The sequence below is a fragment of the Lutra lutra genome, chromosome 5 (assembly GCF_902655055.1).
Source record: "Lutra lutra chromosome 5, mLutLut1.2, whole genome shotgun sequence".
NCBI classification, from domain to species: domain Eukaryota; kingdom Metazoa; phylum Chordata; class Mammalia; order Carnivora; family Mustelidae; genus Lutra; species Lutra lutra.
The window spans coordinates 135,186,109-135,200,699 of NC_062282.1; the positions used below are offsets into that span (position 1 = coordinate 135,186,109).

The 14,591-nt window shown below is 40.4% G+C and overlaps 1 protein-coding gene across 3 annotated transcripts in view; it reads right to left on the bottom strand.

The window, feature by feature from the left end:
• The window catches only part of EPB41L4A (erythrocyte membrane protein band 4.1 like 4A), a 258,448-nt gene that overhangs the window by 106,823 nt on the left and 137,034 nt on the right, over positions 1 to 14,591 (bottom strand). For all 3 annotated transcript variants that reach the window (XM_047729879.1, XM_047729878.1, XM_047729877.1), the window contains exon 5: positions 8,945 to 9,023. In XM_047729879.1, the coding sequence (XP_047585835.1) occupies positions 8,945 to 9,023 (79 nt within the window). The remainder of the gene's footprint in view (positions 1 to 8,944; positions 9,024 to 14,591) is intronic.

A 14,591-nucleotide genomic window follows, 5' to 3' on the forward strand; every position in this document is an offset into this window, starting at 1 on the left:
CTGCGTCCCAGCTCTGGTACTCACCTGGGCAGCTGGTGACCCTCTCCAACAGCCCATCTCCTCACCTGCAGAACTCTCCTCATAAGGTTAATGTGGAGGTTACACAGAAGCTATTCTCAAGATGCTCATTATTGCCACTGCCACACATACTATGACCCAGCCTTACTGGAAGAAACAAATTGTAAGGACCTAATGCTCTATGATGTGTTACCGACAGGGTCTAAACTCATGGATACAGGACAAAAAGGTCATTATAGTGCAATTCCATCAATTCTTATGCCCATTATCCATGGCTTTGCTCATTCCATCTGCTTAAAAAAAAAAAAAAAAAAAAAAAACCCTGTTACAAAAGCACCAACCACTGCTCTCAATACTGTAAATATAATAACTCATTCCAAGGGTCTTACATACAATAACTTATGTAAGACTTTAAGTCAGTACTATTACCATCTCTGTTTTGCAGAATGAAGACTCTAACAGACACAACGAGATGAAGTAACTTGTCCAAGACATCACAACTAGTTAAGTAGCAGAGCCAGAACTGGAACGCAGGCAGTCTGACCCTAGAACCTCTTAATCAGGATGCTATGCAACTTTGGCTAGCTTCCCCTCCCCCACCCCCATTCAGTCTTTCAGCCTGTGCCAGGGGTTTATGAACCAACACAATGAACCATCAACACTGTTCTTGGCTGCCATCACCCACCTACACACACACACACACTCACGCACACACGCACCAGGCTGTCACTGTGGTTTCTGTTTCTTTGGACGCCAACTCTTGTTGTCATTGGGAAGGGCAGAAAAAGGACAAAGGAAATAAATTATAAAAATCAGCTGTGATAAGCTTTTCTTCTCCAAATGCTTACAACCAAGGCCCATAGTAAGGGAATCCAAATGTTAGATGCTACTTATTATTACTATTTCTAGAAGACTGATACCAAGTTTAATTATATCCACAAGCTTAAGAGAGAATCTGCATAACACCCTGTGTTTCCTCACTGCCCGTTTCAGTAAATAGCACCGCAGCCTCCAGATAGCCAAGTGAGAGAAACCTACCCGTCAGGGGTAACCCCTGGCACCCACATCCAGTCACAGAGTCTGTTGTCTTCTGGAATGGGCACACTGATGATGGAGATCATCTCCTAGCCCAGGTCACTATCCCCCAAATTTCTAAAACCTTCATTCAGTGCACTGCCCTCATTCATACTTCTCTCCCTTCCCACCAACCTTCCCAAGAACTAAACAAAATCCTTAAGAGAAAAACAGGATCACGTCACTCCCTTAACAAACAGACAAAACCTTAACAAACCTTACTTTCAGGATAAAGTTCAGATCCTTAAGAGAGCTTGTGATGTGCACAGCTCGGTCACGGAGTGGCAGGCTTCCCTGGCTTCCTCTGCAAATGGGGTCCATGGCCTAGCATCCCTGTCCCCCCGCCAGCCACTTGCACAGAGGCCCCTGAGGGGTCACCATCCAGGTTTCCTCCAGCCCACAAGCTACAGCACAACAGAATGGCAGCCTTCCCCTTCAGCGGCTCACTTGCTCATGCCCACCCCCAACGATCACCAGTGCCACTGGGGTTCACTTCCAGTAATAGCCCCTGCGGAAGTGCAGGACATTCTGAGCCATCCATCCCTCACCACCCTGCTCTGCCCCCTGCTGGCCGGGGTCATTTGTGGGCAAGCTCCTTTTAAGGGAAGTCCACTCCTGTTCATGGCTATGCTTCTGGAGTTCCCGAGATGCTCGGAATCTCCCCCAAGCCTCCAGCAGCAGCATCACCTGGGACTTAGCTCTGGAAGCCATGAGGAAGCCACCTGGTGACGAGCCTGGCAAAGCCACCAGCAGCCCCCAGGCTTCAGGAGATGCTAGGCGTACCAGAGCCCCTCCCTTCCTTCCCCACAGAGGAGGCAGGCTGCAGCAAGTAGAAAGAGCTGGGTTCATTTATGGCAAAACACCAAAAAGTAAGTTGAGAGAACCCCACTCTCTACTCTCCAAATCACATTCAAGCCTTCCTGACACCCTATAACCGTGTGCACCAAGGGTAAAACAAACTACAAACAGCCGGGGGTGGGCGGGAGGCGGTGGGGAGAGCAAAAGGAAAAGGCTTATAAGACTTTTGCTTCTTGAGCCAAATCTCTTGCCATTAACCAATGACCACCCCCACTCCCTAACTTGCATTCACTTTTCTAGTAACCTGCTTAACTACTCACCATGCCCTGAATGCTCATCTTGGATATCAAATCCACTTTGTTATAATCATCTGTCCTCCTCTTGAAGAGGAGAAAAGCAGAGTAAAGCATTATTGACAGAATTGTAAATGCAAAAGCTTATAAACTGAACAGACATTTTGCTAGAATTACTACTGCTTGCTGGAAACTTACATTTAGCTACGTTCTCTTTCTCTATTGTTAACCTGGAATTTCTTTTCCTGAAGTTTTTTGTTTTTTTTTTTTTTTAAGGAAATGGGTCACAGATGCATATTTGTCTTGCTCTATTAAGACTTTTATAACATCTGACTGAATAGTCAAATCGCTTGCCAAACACAGAAACAGAGGGACCTAATCCCACAAGAGTTTGCTTCAAAGGCAAAGGAAAAGGAGAAAAAAAAAAAAAAAAAAAAAAAAAAAACACACCAGAGGGAGATGAAAAAACAAAGACAGAGCTGAAACAGAGAAAGACAAACAGATACAAAGAAACAGAGATCCTCTCCCATCAGGGACTCTAATCCCAGTATATAGGTCTGGCACATAGTAACTGCTCAATAAATAGTTGTTGTCTTGGATGGATATACAAATGAGCAGGGAGACAGATGGCTGAAATGGAAAAAACTGAACATTCTTTGCCGTCTTTGAGAAATTCACAAAAAGAAAGAAAAAAGGAATCTGTTCAAACTTCCCTGGACAGCCTACCTTTTAAAGATACCAGAGATCTTTAAGTTATCACATTAAAAAAAAACCCACTAAAATCAAGATAAGTACAGTATTAATTAAAAATTTGATTAATTTTATCACAGCAAGCATATTCGTTTTTTTATATGACAAATTTATGATATAATAAAATATTTTCATATGCTAAACAAATACTTTATCATTATGTCAGGGACTATTTTTAACTAACTGGATGTAACTTATTTTGTCTATTTTATGACACTTAGGGTACAATTTAACATTTTATTTAAATTACAGATTTAGAGTTATTGAGCTTTCCCTCTGTCACTCTGATTAAGGCCATGATTGGATGCTTGAGTCCTTGTTTACCTCTGGTTTTAATTAGGAGGAACCTACATCGCAGTTTGCCTAGGACAGTTCTTGTTTATTACTATTATACATGCCTAATGATTAACAACTCTCCCTGTCATTCTCCAAAGCATCAGAGTTTGGATGATTAATTGCAGTGTGGCCCTAGTTATATTGTAACCCTACTGGAGAAAAAGAAAATGCTCACTAAAGATGATCCACTTAATAAGGAAGCTTTCCAGACTCATCTGGTACAAAACCGAGGCATCATAAAGTATTATTTATCTTTTCTTTTTTTTAAGAGAGAGAGCACAAGCATATGAGTGGGGGGTGGTAGGGGACAGAGGGAGAGAAAGGATCTTAAGTAGAGTCCACACCCAGCATGGAGCCCCATGTGGGACTCGATTTCACAACGATGAGATCATGACCTGAACTGAAATTGAGAGTCAGATGCTTGGGCATCTGGATGGCTCAGTTGGTTAAGTGACTGCCTTTGGCTCAGGTCATGGTCCCAGAGCCCCTGGATCAAGTCCCACGTTGGGCTCCCAGCTCCATGGGGAGTGTGCTAATCCCAAATAAATAAAGAAAATCAAAAATCTTAAAAAAAAAAGAGTCAGATGCTTAACCGAGTCACCCAGGCACCCCTAGGCACCTCTGTATGTAAGTTAATATTCTGGTGTATATGCACTGTCTCCCAAGCTAGGATCATGAGCTCTGGGGTAAAAGAGCTAGACCTTGGGAACGCCTGGGTGGCTCAGTGGCTTAAGGCCTCTGCCTTCAGCTCAGGTCATGATCTCAGGGTCCTGGGATCGAGCCCCACATCGGGCTCTCTGCTCAGCAGGGAGCCTGCTTTCTCCTCTCTCTCTGCCTGCCTCTCTGCCTACTTGTGATCTCTGTCAAATAAATAAATAAAATCTTAAAAAAAAATCTTTAAAAAAAAAAAAGGAGCTGGATCTTCCACCCTGTCCACACTTACCACAACACTACAACCAGTACAATACAAGTTAAGGGCTTGACATTTTGGCTGCACAGTTTTCTGTTTAGCTGATGTTCACTGAAAAGGGCTGAGTTGACACCAAGCATGTACAGGCTGTTGAACACCATTAACAATTTAACAAGTATCAGAGGCAAGAAGAATGGCAAAGGAGGTTAGCTTAAGGACGGGGCAGAGAGACCCCATTCTTTCTGGAACCCAAAAAGAAGGTTCCCTGAGACTCAGAGGCTAAAGACATGCTTCCACCAATACACCTGAAATGTACCTGCCAGTGACTGAGACCCTGGTGAGGAAACTGAGCACGGTGGGGACAAGCAGAAGTCTGACATCAGTGCTGGCTGAATTTGACAGTGGAGCAGCTGAGGGGAGAGTAGCTACCTTCACGGAAGGCAGGATTGTTTTCTGCCTCCTACATAGAGGGAGCCTTGCACATGACAGGAGCCCAGTCTTTTAAACAGGCTTAAGTCAGGGACAGGCGGAAATGGTGTATATGGTTTAAGGAGAAAAACAGCAGAGGAAGCACACACGAATTCTCAAGAACACGTGACAAAACCAGGAATGACACTCTCACCTCAACAATTTAAAATGAATGGGGCGCCTGAGTGGCTCAGTGGGTTAAGCCGCTGCCTTCGGCTCAGGTCATGATCTCAGGGTCCTGGGATTGAGTCCCGCATCGGGCTCTCTGCTCGGCAGGGAGCCTGCTTCCCTCCCTCTCTCTCTGCCTGCCTCTCTACCTACTTGTGATCTCTGTCAAATAAATAAATAAAAAATCTTTAAAAAAAAAAGAATGATTAAAATAGAGGAACAAATAGCAATAATATCACCTTCCATTTGGATAGTCCTCTAAAGTTCACAAATTTCTCTTGCATCCATACTGGAACATGACCCTGTCTCAACTCTACTGTACTGAGAACCATGCTCTTCACTGACAGGAGACAGGAACTCTGGATGTAAACTTGTAACAGTAGGTCACTCAGCTGGTAAATAAGCTAAAACAAGCTAATCTTCGCAAAGTGAAAAACAGGGATTGCCATATTAAAATAATAAGATTTAAAAAATAATTTGATAAGCTTAAGGTCAGCCCCCCACCCCCCACCGCCAAAAAAAAAAAATACTATAAAACATTACAAAACAAAATAAAAAGCAAATACCCATTTTTTAGGTATCTTTTAGAAACTAAAAAAAATCCATTATGAACATGTCATTTGGAATATTCTTTTTTTTAGAAACTGTTCTTAGACCCTTAGAAGTTCAGAAAGATTTCAATGACATCACAGATAGGACAGTGTCCACGGAATGGGCAGTCCCTCTATCCTTTCTTTATGGAAGACTGAAATCCTCTTTGGTCACCTTAGTACTGCGACCACAGGAAGGCAATGCTTCATGTGGTTATTAAATGAAGGTAGGCGAGTGAAATCTGTCCTTAAGAACAAATTCAAGAAATGTAGGCAAAAGGACAGTCATAGGAGGACAGTCATAATTAAATGAACAACTACACCCAGAAAGTTGTGATTTGTGGATTGACTTTAAACTGGAAGACCCATCTCAGGTCTTTTCCTCCCTTATTTTTGAATCAATAATTTGAAAACATTAAATACTTATCATTATTTTTCAGAGAGAGAGAGAGAGAGCGCATAAACAGGGGAAGGAGCAGAAGGAGAGGGAGACAAACACACTTCCTGCTGAGTGGGGCGTCCGGAAACAGGGCTCAATCCCAGGACCCTGAGATCATGACCTGAGCCAAAATCAAAAGTGGAATGCTTAACTGACTGAGCCACCCAGGCACCCCTCTAAAGCCTGTCTTCTTAAAAGTATGTGTGCTATGTTTATCAACAGTGCAGAGGATACAGAGCTATAAGTGAACCAGAATACATGGAAGGCTGTTGTAATATTTTGAATCAGAACTGAAAATAAGTTTAACAGATACTATGAGGACACAGATTATTTAGAGGGCTGGAAGGAGAAGAGACATTAGATTTATTCTACCAGAAAGAACATCTGGTGCCAGTGAGAAAAGCTATAGGGATGTCTCACTGAATTTTCTCTCACTTTGCTAGGCAATAAGGTTTCCTATCTTAAAAATGTTTACAAGGAAGCTAGCGGTAACATCAGGAATGTTCTGTAAAAGGTACAGGTCAGGGTACATGAATTCTAAATGAGGAGTCTTCCTCACAGTCTCCCAATTTTGTTCATTTCAGACAACTTTTTAGAGCACTTAGCAACTACTCTAAGTTGATATGATTCTATTCACTTCCATTTTCTCAGGGTCTGGAACCTTATTTTCCTGTGTATCGCATTCACCTTTAGTATTTTCCTAAATAAACGCTCTCCTGGAATGCTGCATCTAGTATGATGAATACTTACTTGAGAAGATTCAAGGCTAGCTTTATCTGTAGTTTAAAAAAAAAAGAAACAAACTAGAGAGCCATCCCCAAGGGCATGGTTAAGTAAGTTAAGGAGTACCACACAGGAGTAAAACAGATGGGTTAGATGGTGAAAGAGGTCTGCACAATATGTAAGAAATGGTATGGTTATCAAAAAAAACCCCAAAACCTACATATATGGAAGAACAGTCATAAGCCTGTTTACTATAGCATTATTTTTCATATCAAAACTTATGAACCACCCAAGAACCAATACAGAACAGGCTAGAACAATTTTCCAAAGAACTGAAGCCAGATAAATGTTCAACTTGCAAATGCTGGCCTAAGTATACTTTTCCTTTAAAAGCATATAATGGGAGGTTTGGGGTTTGGGTTTTAGTGTCTGCTTTTGTCAAAATAATCTCATGTAACTGGCTCCCTTTCTAAGGTTCATTATGCCTACCCATTTAAATTAACAAATGCAAGCAAATTAATGACTTTACCTTCAGAATACACTAAAAGTAAGTATTTAGTGATATCATATCAAACGGACATTTAACTTACCTATATTCAACTATATGTTTTGGGCAACAGTAATAAATGATTATAGATCATGGCCACTAGCTGGAAGTCAACAATGTAATCTGGTTCTTAACTACATGATTTGGTCTAATATTTGAGGAAAAGCAGGTTACAACAAATATGCTCTCAGGTTGTGCATCACACACAAATCTGTGCATTCTGTTAAGGAGCTGGTAGTAGGTTCTGATGGGAAATTTCTGTTCATTAATATTTTGTGAACAGATTTAAAATAATGCATCATAAAACACTCATTTCCCACCCTACTAAGAGTAAATTGCATGTCATTTGGGACCTAACCCTCATTTAAGATGTAACTCTGCTGAACTGCCAGAGCAAGGAGAGGACAAAATATTATCAAGCACTCCTGACCCAAACCCAACAGGTGACACAAGGTTGACATTAGTAGCACACCCTTCAGTCCTTACAAAATCTGATGGGACAGGTGTATCTCCGAATTTACAGCTAAGGAATGTAAGACACGCAGGCTACTGACAATCTCAAAATGAAACTTTCCTTGTATTTCCATAAAATGTTATTTCCTTACAATTTCCTAATGTGTTACAGCTACATAGGGCTTTTTTGAACCACGTGGACTCAGTTTCCCCATGAGCCCACAATTCAGAAACCCCTCTACCGAAAAGACTATTCATGAAGCTCTAATGTAAATATGATCGCTCTCCTTAACTTCTTCCCAACACAATGGCCTTTCCCCCATAGAGGTGTGCTCCTGGGAAGCCTCCCGGGACAGCCCTCCTTTTTAAAGTTGTCAGTAATGAGGTGGCTGGCGATGGAAAATGTGAATGCAGCTCAGCACAGTTCTCAAAGTGAGGCCTAATCATCACACTCCAGAGAGGAACAAGGAAGGTCCACTTAGCCTCCTCTCTCCTCACCCTTCTCTGTGCAATCCGGAATCGAGACAAAAGAGTCAAAGGAAAAAGATGAAAGAATACAACAGGAACAAAACCACAGACTGCCTTAGTTATCAAAGACGTGATTCCCAAAGCTTGGAATAATGCATTCGGCTCTACTTGAGCCAATGATAGGAGCTCACTAGGAAAACTGACCACTTCTAGAGTCAGAGAAAATGCTTGTGTTTGTTCCCACGTGCCAGCAGGTCACCAGTGGAATTAAGTGAAAACCTAACACTGCTGCCTGCTCTGTAAGCCACTTTCAAATGTAGGCGTGGATTCTTTTAACAATATAACCAATACCAAATGGAAACTGTGTCTTAAATGAAATAAAGTACTTGATGACAAAGGTAAAGGAATACATTGAAAAAGGTTGTTGTAGTTGTTGTTTTTCTCTCCCTTATACTAGAAGCAAGTATCTTTTCATTTCCTATAGAGGTAAATAAAAGCCCTGGACAACTTGATATTTAAGCTATAACCAATTAAAGAGTAGTAACTGGCTCTTCAGATTGGCATTTATGTATGTAAACCAAGCATTAAAATATCCTTGTTTTACGCAGTTCAAACGGCTACTTTCACATGACTACAAAAGCTGAATGCAGCCTTCACAATAATGATACAGAAATACCCCATCGTAAGCAGATGTGAAATCTATCATCATGTCACCTGTGTTCATGCCATTGTTCACACACATCTATCATCAGACACTGATCTGCCTCATGCCATGCCAGCTTAAATTTAACTCTCAGTGGAGATGCATTACAAAACAAGGTGGACACCCATCTAAATGTTTGACTCCAATTTGTATTAAATATGTATATGCCATACATGTATTGTTCTAAAGCGAAGTCAATACTATACCTGGTTATTTCTTCTTTAAGCTTACATGGATCTTCAGCATAGAATTTAATACCAAAATATAAAGTATATGGAGGTCCAGCTAAAATAAGAAATAGAAATTAAATTTCATGTTATAAATTAATCAAAGTAGAAGGGTAATATTATACAATTATTAAAAATTACACTCACCAAAAATATCTGTAAACTATATATTGGATAAGAGGTTAATATCCCAAATATATGAGGAACTTCTACAACTCAACAGCATAAAACAACCCAATTTTAAAAATGGACAAAGAACTAAAATACACATTTTTTCCAAAGCAAACATATAAATGTCCAACGGACACATGAAAAGATAATCAACATCACTAATTATGGGGGAAATGCAAATCGAAACCATGAGGTATCACCTGACACCTTTACGAATGGCTATTAGCAATAAGACAAAAGTGTTGGTGAGGATAAACCCTTGTATACTGTTGCCAGGGACATAAATTGATTCAGCCATTATGGAAAACAGTAGAGAAATCTCCCAAAAATTAAAAATAGAACTACCATATGATCCAGCAATTCCACTACTGGGTATTTATACAAGGGAAATGAAATTAGGATCTCAAGGATATATCCGCACTCCCATGTTCACTACAGCACTAATCACAACAGCCAAGATATAGAAGCAACCCAAGCATCCATCAGTGAACTAAGGGAATATATACATATATACACACATATGTGTGTGTGTGTATCACATATAACACACATATATTGTGTATGTGTTTTATATATATATATTTATATATATAAATATATATTAAATAAATATATATTAAATATATATAATTATATATATATTATATATATATATCACATATAACATACACACACAACAGAATATTATTCAGCCATAAAAAAAGAAAATCTTCCCATTTGAGATGACATGGATGAACCTGGAGAACACTATGCAAAATGAAATAAACCAGACGCACAAATAACAAATAGTGCCTGATCTCACTTACATGTGCAGTCTAAAATAGTCACATACATAGACACAGTGTAGAATGGTGGTTGCCAGGGGAAGTGGAAGAAGAATGAGATGTTGGCCAAAGGTTACAAAGTGTCAGTTATGCAAGATGAATGACTTCTGAGGATCTAATGTACAGAATGGTGACTATAGTTAATGATACTGTATTGTATACTTGAAATTTGCTAAGAAGTTAGGTCTTAAATATACTCACTCCCCACCTACACACACACACACACACACACACACACACACACACACACTCAACTATGCAGAGGTGGCGGAAAAGTTATCTAACTTGACAGTGGTGATCTTTTCACACTGTATACATATATTAAAACATCAAGTTCTGCAACTTTTTTTTTTAAGATTTTATTTATTTGACAGACAGAGATCACAAGTAGGCAGAGAGGCAGGCAGAGAGAGAGGAGGGGAAGCAGGCCCCCTGCTGAGCAGACAGCCCGACGTGAGGCTCGATCCCAAGACCCTGGGATCATGACCTGAGCCCAAGGCAGAGACTTTAACCCACTGAGCCACCCAGGTGCCCCTTGCACCTTTAATTCACATGATTTTTATATGCTAAAGGCATCTCAATAAAGTTCTTTGTTGCTGTTTTTAAAAAGATAGATTTATTTATTTATTTATTTATTTATTTGACAGGATCATGCCAGGGGTGGGGGTGAGGGCAGGAGCAGGAGAGAGAACCTCAAGCAGACATCATGCTGAGTGTGGAGCCCAAAACAGGGCTTGATCTCATGACCCCAAGATCATGATCTAAGACGAAACCAAGAGTTTGCGCCTAACCACCTATGCCACTCAGGTACCCCCTCAATAAAGTTGTTTACTAAGAACTTCTAAACACACAAGAAAATGTAAAGTAAAAAAAAAAGGATTGAAAGTTTTATAACAGTAGGACTTCAACTCTGCAGGTATCTACGTAGGTATAGGTCTATGTGTCCACAAACAGAGGAAAAAAGAGATCAAATATTTCACATGTTGCCAGTTCTTATACCTAATTAGTGAGGCTGTGCACAATTTTTATTATTGATTATTGATAATTTTTCCATTTTTCCCACTTTCTATCCCAAATGGGACAAATTTCCCATTTTTCCCATTTTCTACAATACATGTATTTTTTCACAATGAAGAAAAATTAATGATAAATGGTTTTTTAAAACCACCCACCTACTACTATTGCAAAAAGTACAAAAAACATATCCAACAAAAGCTGATACCAAAAGATAGATACTTAAATGCTTATTAACAGGTGGACCATCTAAGTCAACCATGGTACACATATATGGTACATACCACTGCTTAAATGGGTAGAGGGAGAGGGATAACTCTATATGCTGACTGGGAAAGATTACCAACCTACTTCTGATGGCAGAGATCTGATCCCTTTTGTGAAAAAGAAAGTTATCTATTAAAATCTGTTTCCCGGGGGGCACCTGGGTGGCTCAGAGGGTTAGCCTCTGAGCCACCCAGGTGCCCCCCGGGAAACAGATTTTAATAGATAACTTTCTTTTTCACAAAAGGGATCAGATCGGGTCATGATCCCAGAGTCCTGGGTTTGAGCCCCGCATCGGGCTCTCTGCTCAGTGGGGAGCCTGCTTCCCGTCCCCCTGCCTGTGAGCTCTCTCTCTCTCTGTCAAATAAATAAATAAATTTTTAAAAAAAAAATGCCTTTTTACAAAATGTTTCCCCCCACCCCCAGAAGAACACATAAAAAATAACTAACATGGCAAATTTTGGGAAGAAGAATTGGAAAGTTTTTTCCCCCCAGCTTTAATGAGGTATAACTGACAAATTACATTGTAATACATTTAAAGCGTGTAATGTGATGATTTTGTGTATGTATACATTATGAAAGGATTCCCCTTATCAAGTTAATTAATACATTCATCCCTCACATATTTTACTTTGTGTGTGTGTGTGTGTGTGTGAGAACATTTACATTCTACTCTTAGCGAAACTGGTAATTTTCTTTCCACATATCTCTCTCACCTTTTTAAGAAAAAAAAAAATCATCAGGGAGGCTCTGTGGTAGGATTATAGGCAGTATTTGTATAATTCCTAAACTTTTCTAAGAATGTGCTCTTGTATATTTAAGAAGATAATTCTCATCTCAGTCATTTATTACATATAGAAGAACGACACGCACAAATACCAAATATATATATGAAATAAAGCCTGGAATAGTACTTACATGGGGAAACTTAAAATATAATTAAACATTCATATTGTGCAAGAGGACACAAGCCCCTTGGATGCCAATTACATCATATTATACTCTTACTAGAAATATTTCTATTTCAGAGGGTATGAATCTAACTTAAACTGCTTCCAAAACTTCTGAGTAGTGTGGTAACTAGATCTTATATTAAACCTGTTTTATCTTTTTTATTTATTTGACAGAGAGATAGAGAGCACAAGTAGGCAGAGCGGCAGGCAGAGACAGAGGGAGAAGCAGGCTCTCCGTTGAGCAGGGAGCCTGATATGGGACTTGATCCTAGGACCCTAGGATCATGACCTGAGCCAAAGGGAGCCCCTTAACCAACTGAGCCACCCAGGCACCCCTTAAACCTGTTTTAAAATGGATTTCTTACCTGGTATATTTAATCAGTGGTCATAATTTCTAATTTTTTCTTCAACAAAAGTTCTTACACACACACACACAGATGCGAAGTATACAACTCAATTACAATATTTCCACTCACATTTCCTTACCCCAAGTCTCTGATAGTGTGTAACTGACAAAAAGTAACCTGCATCTTTCGATTTTCATTTTTACTGACTAAAAAAATGACAAGTTCAGAAGTTGGGGGAAGCAAATTAAGTAGAACAGGTCATAAAGCCATAACGCATTTTTTTTTAAAGATTTTATTTATTTATTTGAGAGAGAGACAGTGAGAGAGAGCATGAGCTAGGAGAAGGTCAGAGAGAGAAGCAGACTCCCCGTGGAGCTGGGAGCCCGATGCGGGACTCGATCCCGGGACTCCAGGATCATGACCTGAGCCGAAGGCAGTCGTCCAACCAACTGAGCCACCCAGGCGTCCCCATAACGCATTTTTTTTTTAAAGATTTTACTTATTTATTTGCCAGAGAGAGAGAGAGAGAGAGAGAGAGAGTGAGCACAGGCAGGCCAAGTGGCAGCAGAGGCAGAGGGAGAAGCAGGCTCCCTGCCGAGCAAGGAGCCCGATGCGGGACTCGATCCCAGGACGCTGGGGTCATGACCTGAGCCGAAGGCAGCTGCCTAACCAAGCGAGCCACCCAGGCGTCCCCATAATGCATTTTTAATTGACAAACTACATTATAATTTATTGTTATTATGCCACACATATGAGATGTCTGTAGAACCCCAAAGCCCTGTTCCTGGGATGCAGAAGACAAGGGACACCAGGGCCCTGCCTCCTCTCCCCTCATCTGCGCCTTTCTGGACAAGGCATTCCTTAAGCTAGAGCTTTTCTAAGAACTAAATTTCAATGAACTTTGTTATAACTGATCATTAGAGTTGATTCCATACGTTTGATTTCTATGATCACTTGATCAGGGTGTTTATGTTTCTGCCAAATACATCTTCAGCCCTGAGCGTAGATGTCAGGGAGGCACAGACTATTAAATATTTAGAAGAGCCAGGAAGTCCACGGTCTGTGGGTCTATCTCTGTCAATCAAGCTCTGTGCTGCTGAGCAGATGGGACCGCCTGTGCCGCAGGCCACGGGAGCTGGGATCTAGGGGCAGGAGGAGCTCACATGCTGTGGGGCCAGAGCACAAAGGGAAGAAGGCCTTGTCCAGATTCCAGGGTTGCTTTTATTGTCTGCAATGTGACAGATTACACCTTATTGACCAAGCCTAGTCATTTCAAATGGGTTCAGTGATGAGCAGTAAGCAGAAGTAATTCAGTTTGGGCAAATCTCCTACAAAGACTTTTGGCCCAAATCAGCCCTCTATTTCCCACTTGCATATTCAATGGTTTCTGTTCTAAATAAAAGGCATCACTACCACTTGACTACATTTAATAATGTATAACAATATTTCATAAACATGTGATTCTGAACAACCACCTGGTAACATAGAAAAGGCAGGTGAATCTCCAAGGAGGGAAGCAATTTGCTTAAGATCACAAGGTTGAGCGCCAAGTTTGCTAATACCTAGAGTTCGGGGCTTTCTGGCCACTCTTCCATATAGCCTCTCAAGGAAAAGAATTATAATACCTCTGACGTAATGCAAATACTTTCATCTCCATCACTGTTTTATAAGTCAATATAAGGCTATGGAAATGGACATTCTGGAGCAAGGATATGCCTGATCTGATATTTTTTGGCTTCCTGTTCTAAGACTGACTATAAATAAACAGTGTGCTGATGAAGCACATTCCTAAATTATTATCTTGAATCCATGTCTTTCAATAGAATCTACCTTTAATAAGTTAATATTGTTTCACATTAGCTAAAAAATACAGAAGCCAAAAACCAGAAATCCTCTAAAACACCTTTTGTGAGGACCAATTTCAAGGCCTCTAATGATAGTAAGTCTTCCATGAGCTCAAGGAGAAAGGAATTAAGACCCACCTATAAGAATCCTGGTGACTGGCAAATACTCCATTCATTTTTACAGATACTCATTCTGACTAATCTACATG